This window comes from Protopterus annectens, chromosome 10.part0 (assembly GCF_019279795.1).
Source record: "Protopterus annectens isolate FY-2018-M chromosome 10.part0, PAN1.0, whole genome shotgun sequence".
NCBI classification, from domain to species: domain Eukaryota; kingdom Metazoa; phylum Chordata; order Ceratodontiformes; family Protopteridae; genus Protopterus; species Protopterus annectens.
The window spans coordinates 1214704200-1214717066 of record NC_056744.1 but is presented as its reverse complement, the minus strand read 5'-3'; the positions used below and the strand labels follow the sequence as shown (position 1 = coordinate 1214717066).

Here is a 12867-nt window from a genome sequence, read left to right as displayed (position 1 = left end):
TAGTGGGAATGTAAAGTAGTGCAGAAAAAGTGATAGACAATGAAAGAACTATAGAATAAGTTGTGCCTTGGAGAGGTAAAGAGGGGATGGTTATTATGTTTACCTGGAGTGAATGAAGAGCAGGTTACAGAGGGGGAAAAAGAAAGGAAGGAGATGCTACTAATGGCTGGATGGTTAAAAAAGGAATGAAAAACAAGGGATATTTTTAGTGCCAAGAAAGAACCCGTGGATAGGGCAGGAAGTGGTACATGAAGGTAGTAGAAGTTGGGAGAAATGAATAAAGGAAAATGAAAACATATGGTAAGGAAAGATAGGCAGTAGAGAGTAAGGATAAATGGCAGAAGAAGAGAGTCGCTGGGTTAGTGCTATAATATGGGGGGCACAAAGAGTTTAAATTGGTTGGAATAGCAGAGATGTACAAAAATTATGCTTACGTAAGCATGTATTGTTAATTGGTATATGTAAGTATGCATTAAATGTAGTTTTGTTCCTTGAGTGCTATGCATGTAAGCAATGGCTTGTGATGTGTTGGGATGGTTTGAACAATTGTATTCTGATTCCTAATGTGTGTGTGATCTCAAAAAATTATTTAGAGGAAAAATGTATACTTTTGAAGTACATTGTCTAATTTCTTCTTGGCTTCTCTGGTATTATGAAGCCATTCTTGCATTTACTCTCTCCATTTTTTGCCAAATACTTGTTATGCATTTTTGTTATTTGGAGGGGTAAGCTCTGAAATTTGTTTGAAGGAATCAAGCTGATTCATCAGTGGCAATCATTCTGACTGTTAGTGTAAATCCACATAGTTCAAAGCCATTTTCATTGATAAAGATTTGCTTTGTTTGGGGGCAAGCCTCTCAGTAGCATCCATGTAGAAGGAGAACCCCAACATGTATACTAACTCCACGGTCACTTAGCAGTGGGAAAAAAAAATTATTGCTGAAAGTCACTTTCAGCTGTGTAAATTCCCACTAATGGCAGTTGGATTGATTTCTGTTGACGAATCAACTTGCTCTCATTCTGAAAAATAGAAACCATGGTACACAGTGAGTACCCTGTTACTGAAGTATAGATGTGTAAATAAAATAAACAAATCAAGCATATCAAAATGTTTACATAGCAGGTACATTATTTTAACAGAGGAACACATTTCCTATGTATAGGGCTGGCAGACCTTATGTGCTGTTAATCATGGCAATTTTGCAGTAATGGCTACCTTCAGTATTTTTGTAGTGGGATTCTTAACTTTATACAGTACTATTTGTAAAGATGCAACTACATAAGGCCAGACTATCTTTAACCCGTTAGTAGTACCACTACATAAAATGTTTTTGTGTCTGTTAGCTCTGGGAAGAATGCAGTCATGTGGTAGATGCAAACATAGCAATTGCCAAAAATGTCTTTTTGTCACACTGATTAACAGAATGCTTTTGTTTTGAACAGCTAAATGTGGTAGGCGACTGAAAAAAAAAATGTCTCTGATTGAAGTGCCAAGTCCAAAGGCCCCAGTAGTGCCAAAAGTGGAGGTCTTAGAGCTGAAACGTAGCCACTCTCATCTTGAAGCAAACAAACACACAGGTAAGTGTTGATGAAGTGGCACATTGTATTTTGTAGAATATGTGTCAGTGGACAAGAATATGATATTTATTTTTCATTGTATAGCTTGTCCCTGACAGCTTGCATGACCATTGGTTATTGTCCTGTGTCTGCTTCTGTCTCCCTTCACCTATTGCGGTATGCCAGTTTCTTAAAAAAATACCATTATAATTTCCTTTGTTTTCTCCATGACTTCATTAAAAAATAAGGATTGTGTTTTCATTCTTGTTGTGCTACTTGTTGAAATGTTTTACTGATGACCCCTTGTTGTAGCTTTTGCCTTATAGTCATACATTTTTCCTGACACCTGCAATATAGAGTCAGATAAATGGAAGTTCACATACCTTTGCTATCATAAATCTAATATTCAAGTTCCATTCTCTTTACCAGATTGACAACATGTAGACTGACTGAGACCTCTTTCCTTGGCTAGTAAAGCTCATTGTTTTTACTCGCAAAGCTGTACTGTCAAGGACCTTTCTCCAGATCTCTTCAGCTGCAGACATTCATCATTGGATCATGTTTGCAGTAGCCTAAGCTTTATGGGTTATATCCTGGCATGGGTACGACAACTGAATGGCATCCAAAGCTTTAGGGTGTCTTCCATGTGCCCTAACAGCTGAAGGGCTTAAGGAGATCTGTATAAAGCTGGTGGTTACAGAGCAAAGCATTCAGAACTTTCTTGATGTCAGTGTGCTCTCCCTGTGAACTTTAAGTGATCGACAAATAGTACAGTTACTTAGAGCTTCACCAAGGCTGGGCAGATAAGTGTCCTTCTGGGTAAAACCTTCCACTTTACCTAAATTTCTGAGGAAAAGTTAACTTTTTCTGTAGAAACATTTATATCTAAGTTAGGAATTATGTTTTTAGTGGTTGTCGTTAATTCAGTGGCTTCCAAAATATGTTTGGAACAAACGCCAGCACCCGCTTTCTTTTCAGATCCCATTGTTGGAGTTTCTCAAATGGTAGTTACTTTGGTAGATGGGCCAATTATCTTTCAAACCAGGCCCTCCCTCCCTCCCTTCCATCTCCTTCTCAGTCTGTTACTACAGATGCCGCAGACTTTGCTTGGGGGAGCAGTTTCCATTGGGGTGAAAGTTCAGGATCTGTGTAACAAATAGGACAGACTAAAATACATACATGTGAAAGTAATGGCAGTAATAAAAGCTCTCAAATCTCTAAATCATCTCTGGACTTCAGGACCTCTGTCCATAATTACAGACAATGCCACACTTATGTGGTACATAAACAGATGGGGGGGGACAGATATATCCCCTCTTTTTTTTAATCACAGATAACACTGTATCGATGTGGCACATAAACAAGGGAGAACCAGATATACCCCCTTTGTAGATTAGGTATGGTTGACTGGGACCTAGCAACTCATCAGGAGCATTCCCTTTAGGCTAGTTGTAGCCTTTCAAAGCAAAACATTATTGCAGACAAGCTGAGCAGAATCAGAACAGACTCATTATGAATGGCAACTGAATCCAAGAGTCTTCTAGGAATTGATCCACTTGTGTGGAACTCATGAAACAGAGCTATTTGCCTCAGTGAAAGAAATTCTGCTCCAGGATTCTTCGCAAACAAGCCTGGAAGACAGACACCTTCTCATTCCAATGGATAAGAGTGTTCCTGAGCACCTTTCAGTCCTTTCCAATGATATCCAAGTTCTGGCTACTAGAAAGACGAAAGTGTTACATTTTAGTTTCAATAAATTTATATATTATATTTTTGTTTGTGTTTGCATCTTGACATTTTCACCTCCATTATAGTATATTTGTTTTTTTTTTATTTCTTGGTTTTTGTTCAGATTAATCGGTGGTTGATTCATTTTGTTGTGTGACTTCATTTTGTCCCAGACAACAATGGTTTTCCCTTCTTTTGAAAAAGGCCAAGGACAATTGCCACAAGCTTTCTCACAGAATGGACTTAATTACACAAGACAGGCATTGTTTTATAGCATCTAACCTGCAACTTCATTTGACTCCTGGATGATAGGGTTTTAACACCTTTTAGGTATTAGTTTTTCTTAGGAAGTGCAGTGGGTATTATAGGAGGCTAAGAAGTCTGCTAGTAGAAAATCATATATGACTAAGCAGAAGATATTTTCTAGTTGGTGTCAAACTAAGCACCAGAACATTTTTTCCATGTGCACCAGCTCCCCAGGCTGAATCTAAGTTATTCATTTAGAAAATAGTCACTCATTACACTGTCCTCTGCAAGAAGAGTGGCTGCATCACAAGCCCTTATGGCGAGTCAGTCTTCTCAATAAGGATAAATTATCTGTGAGAACAAATCTTTATGACTAGCGTCTTTTCAGAATTTACTTTGTGTCAAGCTAAACATTTTCCTGTCTTTTTTCAAGATCCAAAAATAAGGGAGAGAGGATTTTACACACTTTTGGATGTCCACAGGCAACTCAGATACAATATTGGCAGGACTAAAAAAACTTCAGCATTTTGGATCGGCAGTTTATTTCCTTTGAAGGTAATAAAAAGAGATAATCCTTGTCCATACAGACAGTTTTCATATGGCTGTCTCAAGCTATTAGTTTCATTTTATTCTCACCATGACAAGGTCAGGACCCAATCAGCCATGGCTTTTTGGTAAGGGGTGGACTCTACAAGTATTCTGGAGGTGGCAACTTGGCCATCTGTGCATAGTTTTACAAAACATTACAAATTCAATTCTTTTTGAAGGTCCATAACAGGTTTTGCTAGGACTATTCTTCAGGGGCTGTTGGACTCAGACTCTTCTTCTGCCTCCTCCCTTTCTTTCTAAGATTTAGTTATCGACCTGGATAGCTTAGGCTACTGCAGCAGTGATCTAAAGATGAAGATAGTACCAGCTGTGCAAGTTTCTTAACATAACAGTAGATGTTCAAATATATCACTTACAGTAAGAGCACACTACCTCTCTCTCTCTCTCTTTTTTTGCGTTATAATTTTTGGCACAGTGTAGATATTTTTATTTAGCTTTTTTCCTAGCATATACCTAAAATGAAGGGCTCTAGCTACCCTTACTTTGAGACAAGAAAGTTCTGAAGGTGTGGTTCCCTAACCACTGACTTTATACTGCTGTCTTTGAAATGTTCAATGGTTAGGGCACATGGAAAGTGCCCTAAAACTTTGGGTACTGGCCAGTTGCCATATCTTTGGCAGGATATAACTTTTTTTTTAATTTCTCCAAGTCTTTTGGGTTTCTAATACCATGACGGAATTGGATCCCATTCCTAAGTCACAGTATGATTAAAGTTCATGAAATTAGTATTGTTTCAGTCTTTGAAGTTAGCCAGAAGTGCTCTTCACAGCACCTACAGTGTACCCAGTAATGACTCCTGCAGTTCGTACAGAGTTACATGTATCGGTAACCTATCTAAGTAAGACTGTAAAATCTTTTTGATAAGACCTATTGCTCCTACTGCTACTGGAACTGTCTGGGTATCCTTCTTCCACATTGCCCTTGTTTTTGCCTGCAAATTCTGGTATTTTATGTTTTGTGTCTCTCTGTACGTAAGACACTGTAGTCACTGGGTGTAGCAATTTCAATGATCGATGTTACTTTTGTCTTTCTTTCATAGACTAGTATATCTGTTTTTCTTGCATCTATTGTTTGAACTGTTGGTAATGGTTGATCCCATGTGATATAAACGTCATAATTTTATATAATGCTTTGTGGCTCATGTTTCCAGCGTTTTTCAGCTACCTCAGTATTGTAATATTTGCACAATCCTCAATGCAACAGTCTTGCCACATTATTATGCCTTTCAATATACAGTCCTTCTGCCATTAGTATATCACAGCCAGCAACAAGATTCCAATTCTGTTTTAGAAAACCTATATTTGTCTGTTTCTCCTACATGTTCAGTAGACTTAGTAAACCAATGTGTATGTAGTCCACTATCTTGGGACACCAATATTAACCTTTCATCTTCTAGTTTAAATTCACCTCTCCTAAACCATTCTTGCATTTGATCCTGATCAACATGAGGTTGTTCCAAGAGTTTCCTATACTTATAACTATAGTTATGCATTTTCCACATTTCTTGCCTTCTCATCTGATCCTTCCACTTGTATTCTTTCTTTCTTTTATTTTGTGGCATGTTCAGTTGTTGCCTGATTTTTATCAACTTCTGGTTTGATTTCCATTCCCACTTGACACTGATATGCTTCTGCTAAAGTAAGTAGGGAAGTCATCTTAGATTTATTCTCCTCATGTTTCAAAATGTTCACTATGTTTGGGTTTTGTGAGGCCAGCAGGTATGTATGCAGTCCCATGATTGCAGCTCTATGCATGTAATCAATTTTGAGGAGGCCCATACCACCTTCAGAACGGGGAATATATAATCTTGGTATGCACTGATTTTTATAAATCATTTGATGAGCATGAAGCATCCTTCTAGTTTTCCTGTCTAACGTATCTGACACCTTTTGGGGCCAGTCAGTCACTCCAAAACTGTACGTTAGGACATGAAATATAGTTTGGACTTTGTTCCTTGATGTCAATGCTGTTTTCAGTATTAATGTAAGTCTTCTAAAATATTCCTTACTAAGTTTTATTCACATTTGTTCATGTTTTATTGTTGACCCTTCATCAGTTCCCAAATATTTATACACACCATCTTGCTCAAGTTCTTTTATATCACATTCCTTTCCCAAACTGATGTTTTCTTGGTGCTGCAGCCTTCCTGCTTTAAAGGTTGCTTTTGCACATTTATCAAGACCAAATGACATTCTTATATCATCTGAAAAAATTTTGACCACTTGCAGTTGTGCTTTCAATTGCTCGTCTGATGAACTATACAGTTTTAAATCATCTACAAACAAAGATAAGTCTTTACACTTTGTTGTTTTCTGGGAGCCAAAATGTAGCCATGACCAAATCTGTTAAGTAGATAACTTAATGGGTTAAGGGCAAGACAAAAGAGCAGCAGTGACAGAGACTCACCATGGAATATACCCCTTTGAATTTTTATCCCTGGAATAATAATCTGTCCTTTATCATGGCTTAACTGCATAGTGGTTTGCCACTGTTTCATGGTTGCTGTAATGTAATTGATCGGTGTAGGGTATAACCCGTAAAGCTTAGATTATTGTAAGAGTGATCTATTTGAAAATCTACTGTTATAATAAGAAACTTACACAGCTGTACTTTCTAACAAGTCACTGAGAGAAAATGGTCCCAAGATATCTTGGGTATATTTTCTGAATTTATTATTTTTTTGTGCATTTTTTTTCTCCATTTCTGGCTAGTCTTTTCAGTGGTCTTGCCACTTGCTAAATATTTTTCCATAATAGTTTCTTACTCCCTTTCCCACCAGCTAGTTTAATTTGTTAACTAGTTTAGTTTCTTGCTGTGATGTTTTCTTATTAATCTGTCCTTTGATGTGGTCTTGCGGCAATTTTGTTGCCTTTGGATAAAGCTTGTATATGGTTAGTGGTTTGTTGGGGGCAGTCTTGATGTAGTTTGTTCTACTTATAAGTGGCAGTTTCACTATCATTACAGTTGAGTAAGGATTTGAAAGAGTCAAGAGTTCAGGATGTGGAAATGCAGGAGGAAAATTCCAACACAAGACAGGCATTTAGGATACTTCATATATCTTGGGAAGTCATATTTCTTGCAGAACTGCAAGATTTGCACCTCCTTCAAACCTTTATTGCTAAAAGACTGGTATAATCGCTTAGACCTGGAGAGGCTGAAAGTGATCTAACCTTGAAGCTTTCAAAGGGTTCCCCTTCAGTTTTAACCACTTCTTTCAAACCTTCTGGTGCCTCCAGAGTAAAGACTCCTGTTACCATCAAGAAACAATTTCTTAGGTTTATTCAAGCCAGTTGTATCTATGCCCTTTTTGAATTCTGTTAACCATTAGTCTCTTCCCCTCTCCCATCACAGCATTTCACACAGAGTGTAATCTCACTGCCATCTGTGGCATTATATACTATATTAATGTAACAAAAATGCAGCACTAGATGCCTACATTATTTGATGTTATACCTAGCACTCTGATCAACATTTAGTTACTTTGTGAGTTTGTACTTTAGATAAGGAGTCCACAGCATTAGTCACAATAAAGATGCAAATTATGGATGTACCAATGGTCCATTGACTGTCACTGATTGTGATCTGTTTAAATGCTCTTGGAGTAAAGCCTTCATTGCAATTTACATTGCTATTTATATGGAAAATAGACAAGAATATTATTACTGTTACATATAACTTAGATCTGATGAAGCTCTGACAAGGGCGTAAGCGCTCATTTCTTGTTTTAACTTGATAAACCGTGGATCTAATGTTGTCCTTTTCATTCTTCCTCACAGTTGGGTTATGGATCCAACCCTCTGATCCGACTTGGCTGCTCCTCCCCCTACCCACAATGTTTTACACTCTCTATAGCTTCCTCAGATCTAGATCTTATTTGCCACCTGTCGGGTATAGATGTGGATTCTTGGTCTCGAGTGAAAACTGCTTGGTTTGCTGTTAAGATGAGTCCATGTTTTTCTCCTTTTCTTATACTTTTTGAGTCTACAGTACTTTTTGTTAGTGTATTCTCCCCTTCCCTTTAGTTTTTCACAGGCGTTGGGGAATGTGTTCTTCTTCTACTTTCCTGCTTCTACTTCCAGAGCAGGTGCAACTTCTACCTTCTGTTGCTCTATCTTTATTGTATCTTCTGTTAGACTTATAAAAAAAAAAAAAAAAAAAAAAGCCTTTCTATATTTGTTAGTTAAGATTTCTTCTAACCTTTGTGGCTGTTTTTGGTGTGCAGTGCTTTTTTCTCTGTGTGTTTTCTGTACTGTAACAGTGTGTCTGAAAAGCCAGCGGGTTTTAAGCACTGCTCATATTGTGTGGCATAAAATCCCCCAATCTGATGCATATAGTAAATGTGTGAATTGTTTAGGCTTGTGACATCTGTGAGGGCATTTAATCATCGTGCCATTGCCGATCGCAGGAACAAGCTAATGTTAAAGGTCTTTTACCTGCTTCGTCTTCCTCATCAGGGGCTCAAACCCCCTCTTTAGTCATACTGGATCTTCAGAGCCCAGGAAATATCCTTACAAGACCTCAAGGGCTTCTTCAGAACCTCTGTCTAGATTAGCTAAGACCTCATATCCGGTCATGTCATATCAAAGACCTACTTCTGCCCCATCAGATCCAAAATGCTCCTTTGATCTGACAGGTACCATCACCAAGATTACCTCTCCTAGGCCATACTCTTCTACGTCAGATCCTAAGACCTCGGATCTGAGAGTTAGGACCCGGACACCTGAGTATTCCATCAGGGTGGTTTCTTCAACTTTGCCCTCTAAACTCTTAGAAACTCCCTCCAGACATTCAATATCTACATCAGTTGCTTCCTCAAGATCCTCTGTGATCCTATCTGATATTGATATGTACAGAGATGATGCACAGATTTCTCAAAGCTCAAATCAAGATGGGGTTTTGTCAGCTCCTTCCCCAATCGGATCTGTGAGTGTCCCCGCTACTGTGATTCAGTCTCCTTCTCTGATCTGACCAGTGATCTTGAAGCCCCAGGATCCTGGGTACCTGATACAGTCAGAGTCTGATCCGGGGAAGCTTCCTTCCTTGACTCCAATGGCTACCCTGACCAGATCACCACCAATTTCATTGGCTCAGAGTGGGTCTCTGATCTGTGATGTCTGTGTCACATCCAGGGGGAGGGGTACAGCTCTGATCTTCTAGGATCTGTCCCTTCCTCTCAGTGCTTTGGCCCTTGACAGCTCGGGTCCGATTCTGTTTGAAGGCAATGGATCAAGAATTGTTCCTGCTCTTTCTTCCTTGACTGCATCAGGCTCAAGGCAGATAGGAGGAGTTTCTCCAGGTCCTTATGCTTTCCAGATAGTAGATTGGGCTTTCTCTTTTCACAGAGAACCGAACTCTCTTGTCTCTGATCCTCCCCTTCATCCTTCACTAGATCTAAGTGCTGATCCTATTATTCCTGTCCAGGGTCAGCCTTCCTCAAAGTGTCCAGGTCCTTCCCCCTGAGGATGCCCCCCTTTCTTCTGATACCTCCCCTGAACACCCCACAAAGGAAAACATGCAAAAGTAGGCACATAGACTCGCTGATGGAGTCACTCACTGAAGAAACAGACTTTGATGAGGGAGAAGGATACCCATGATCACCACCAGATGATGTCTACTTTGGAGACATCTTGGAGATTCTTGAACAGAAAGGTGGCTGGTCAGCCCAACAGCCTTCTTCTAAAGAGTTGGTGCTCTTGGAGGCTTTCAGGGTGGGCCCATCTACGTCTTGGTTGACCCTTCCCTGGTGGACAAATTAATTGACTTAGTTTCCCACCAGGCTTGGAAGGAGCCGGACACAATTGAACCAATTCCAAAACACCCTGACAAATTTCTTTTTCCCCCTAAAGACAGGCTGCATTGGTTTAAAGCTTTTCCTGTTGATGCCATTGTTGTGGCAGTAGCCACCAAGAAGGAGCTAGCTGAACAAAGCTCCTCTGTCCATCTGCCAAACGGAATCTTATTTATTTTATTTTATTTTACATTTGTTGACCGGGATAGTCCGACTGGATGCACGTCCATTTTCAGCGGAGGCCCGGGGAGAAAAGCTCCAAGGGTAAGCAGATACAGCATTACATAATACCAGCATTACATATTCCAAACAGACTATTTACAAAGATTACATAAGTAAGCAAGTTAAACAAGTTCCACAGGTTACAGTTAATCCTGAGCACAAGTCAGGATTAAATTAAATTACACAGTAAACTGGTTAACAGATTTTTACACATTCTAGAGAGAGTTAGCCAGGCTTGATACATTGACATAGCCAGTTAAGTGACAAATGTTGTTTGAGTCTAGTTTTAAATTGACCTAAGGTGGAAAGTAAGGTAATATCAGCTGGAAGAGAGTTCCAGGATCTACTTACAGTCTTGAGCGATGGACAGGCTTGGTAAGCGTATTTATGCCTCACCTGCTTTTGTGTTGAGATTGATAAATTACTTGACACATTTCACTCATTTGCAGAGAGATTTGGTCAAGAAACTTTCTGTCCTGCAGAGACCATGTTGGAGGAGGACTTCAAGAAAGTATCTCCCCAATTCTCTACTCTTGCTTCAGTAATTAACCCTTCCATGAGGCTTATTTCCCATACAGCGGAGGGTATCTCATGGGCTGCCGGCTCAGGTATTAATGTCAGAAGACATGTTTGGATGAGGCTTTGTGACTTTACGGAATCTTTCAAGGCATCTTTTGTCAATGCCCCCTTTGGCTTCTCTTTGTTTGGGCCAATTCAAAGAAACTCTTTTCCACAGCGAGCAGGAAGGAAAGACCCTGTCTGCTGTTGGGATCAAGTTTTCTACCCCTCAGCATACCTTTTCTAGAAATCAGTGAGGTGGTAAGAAAACTTGGTTTTGAAAGTCTCAAGGGCCCTTTCAGGATCAACGTGGGAATTCTTCCTTCAGAGGCAGAGGAGGTGGTTTCAGTGGTAGGCACCACCCCAGAGGCAGAAGGAGTCTGCAGAATCAAGGCTTCAGAGAACATTTCTCTGACAAGCCCTTTCAGTGCTCCTGAAGCACTGCCCAGCTGTCCATCTGTGGAGGCAGTCACGGGTAGTTGTTCCCTGCACCTGGATGCCTGGTCCAATCTGACCATAAATGCCTGAGTGCTAAACATAATATCCAGAGGTTATTACAGTCCCTTTTCCCTTCTGCCTCCAGTGGAACAAAAGAAACTCCCCAACATACCACCCAGTCAGAGGGAGCACGCAGTACTGGAAATTCAAAAATGACTGCAAAAAAAAAAAGTAATCCAAGAGGTCCCAACTGAAGAAAGAGGATTCAGAACTTATCTCACTTCTTTCTAGTGCCAAAGAAAATGAGGACCTGAGATCCATTCTAGATCTGAGCAATCTAAATCAATACATAAAGAAGTCAAAGTTTGGGATGGTTACAGTTTAGTTTATTTTACTGGCTCAGTAGACTTTCAGGATGCATACTATCACATCAGAATAGACAGATGCTCCAGAAGTCATCTGAGCTGTGAGACAGTCATTACCAATTCAGAGTTTTGCCCTTTGGACTCACCACAGCTCCCAGGGGGTTTACCAAATGCATGGCAGTAGTGTCAGCTCACCTGAGACTGAAAGGATTCCAGGTGTTTCAGTATTTGGACGAGTGATGTCTCATTGCCTCAACCCAGCATCATCTACTTCAGGCCAGAGATTATTTGTTCCAGATCTTCAATTCCCTGGGCATTACCATAAATCTTACCAAATCGAACCTGTCTCCTGTTCAGAGGTTGGAATGCATCTGTGTCATTTTGAATACATTGCACCAAATAGTCTCTTTATCGCCACATTGCATAACATCTTTGAAAAGCCAAGTATGGAACATAGTCTCTTTACCATTTCCGTCAGCTAGATCGATTCTTCAAGCTCTTGATTTTATGTTAGCTGCAATCATCCTACTGCCCCTAGCGAGCTTATATATGTGATCCTCCTGTGGACCTTGGCTGTTTAGTGGTTTATTCTTTATCAGCAGTTTTCTGTTCCTACCAAGTTAACTCCAGTTTGCAGACAACATCTTCAATGTTGGATTCATTCAGATGACCTGTTCCTGGACATGCCATTCTTTCTTTCTTCCTCCCCACAGCTACAGTGACCATGGACACATCCCAGCTAGGGTGGGGGGCATTTCAAGGGTAAGGTGGTCCAAGGCATGTGGTTTTCCTCGGAGACCAGTTTGCATATCAGTATTCTAAAGATGAGAGCAGTTGTTCTAATGTTGCAAGCCTTTCGGGACAGCCTCCTCTTTGGGACTATTGCAGTATACACCAACAACATGTCAGTAGTCTGGTATATCAACAAACAAGGGGAATCTGTTCTTAACTCTTTATGCAGAGAGGCCATGAGGGTCTGGGAATAGGTGATATAGATATATATATGTGTATATATATATATATATATATATATATATATATATATATATATTCTGATGCAATACATGTACTGGGAGAAAACCAATGCTCTTGCAGACAAACTTGGCAGGTTCATCCTGACACCTCACGAATGGTCCCTCAATCAGTCAGTGGTGAATCTGAGTTTTTGCCCATTGTGACCAACCTTCCTGCAACCTCTTTGCTTCCTCCAAAACGACAAGTGCAGCAAGTACTTTGCTCTGATTCCCCCTCTGGAGGAGTCCCTGAGTGATGCTCTGATTCATGATTGGCCCTCCTATCTCCTTTATACCTATCCCCCTCTTCCATTGATCCCAAAGTTTCTGCAGAAAGCCAGAA

The 12867-nt window shown here is 40.0% G+C and overlaps 1 protein-coding gene across 1 annotated transcript in view; it reads left to right on the top strand.

Annotated features, from left to right (window-relative positions):
- The window catches only part of AXDND1 (axonemal dynein light chain domain containing 1), a 2684234-nt gene that overhangs the window by 58343 nt on the left and 2613024 nt on the right, over window positions 1-12867 (top strand). Inside the window, exon 2 of the mRNA XM_044085955.1 lies at window positions 1444-1578. Within this exon, the coding sequence (XP_043941890.1) occupies window positions 1473-1578 (106 nt within the window). The 5' untranslated portion in view covers window positions 1444-1472. The remainder of the gene's footprint in view (window positions 1-1443; window positions 1579-12867) is intronic.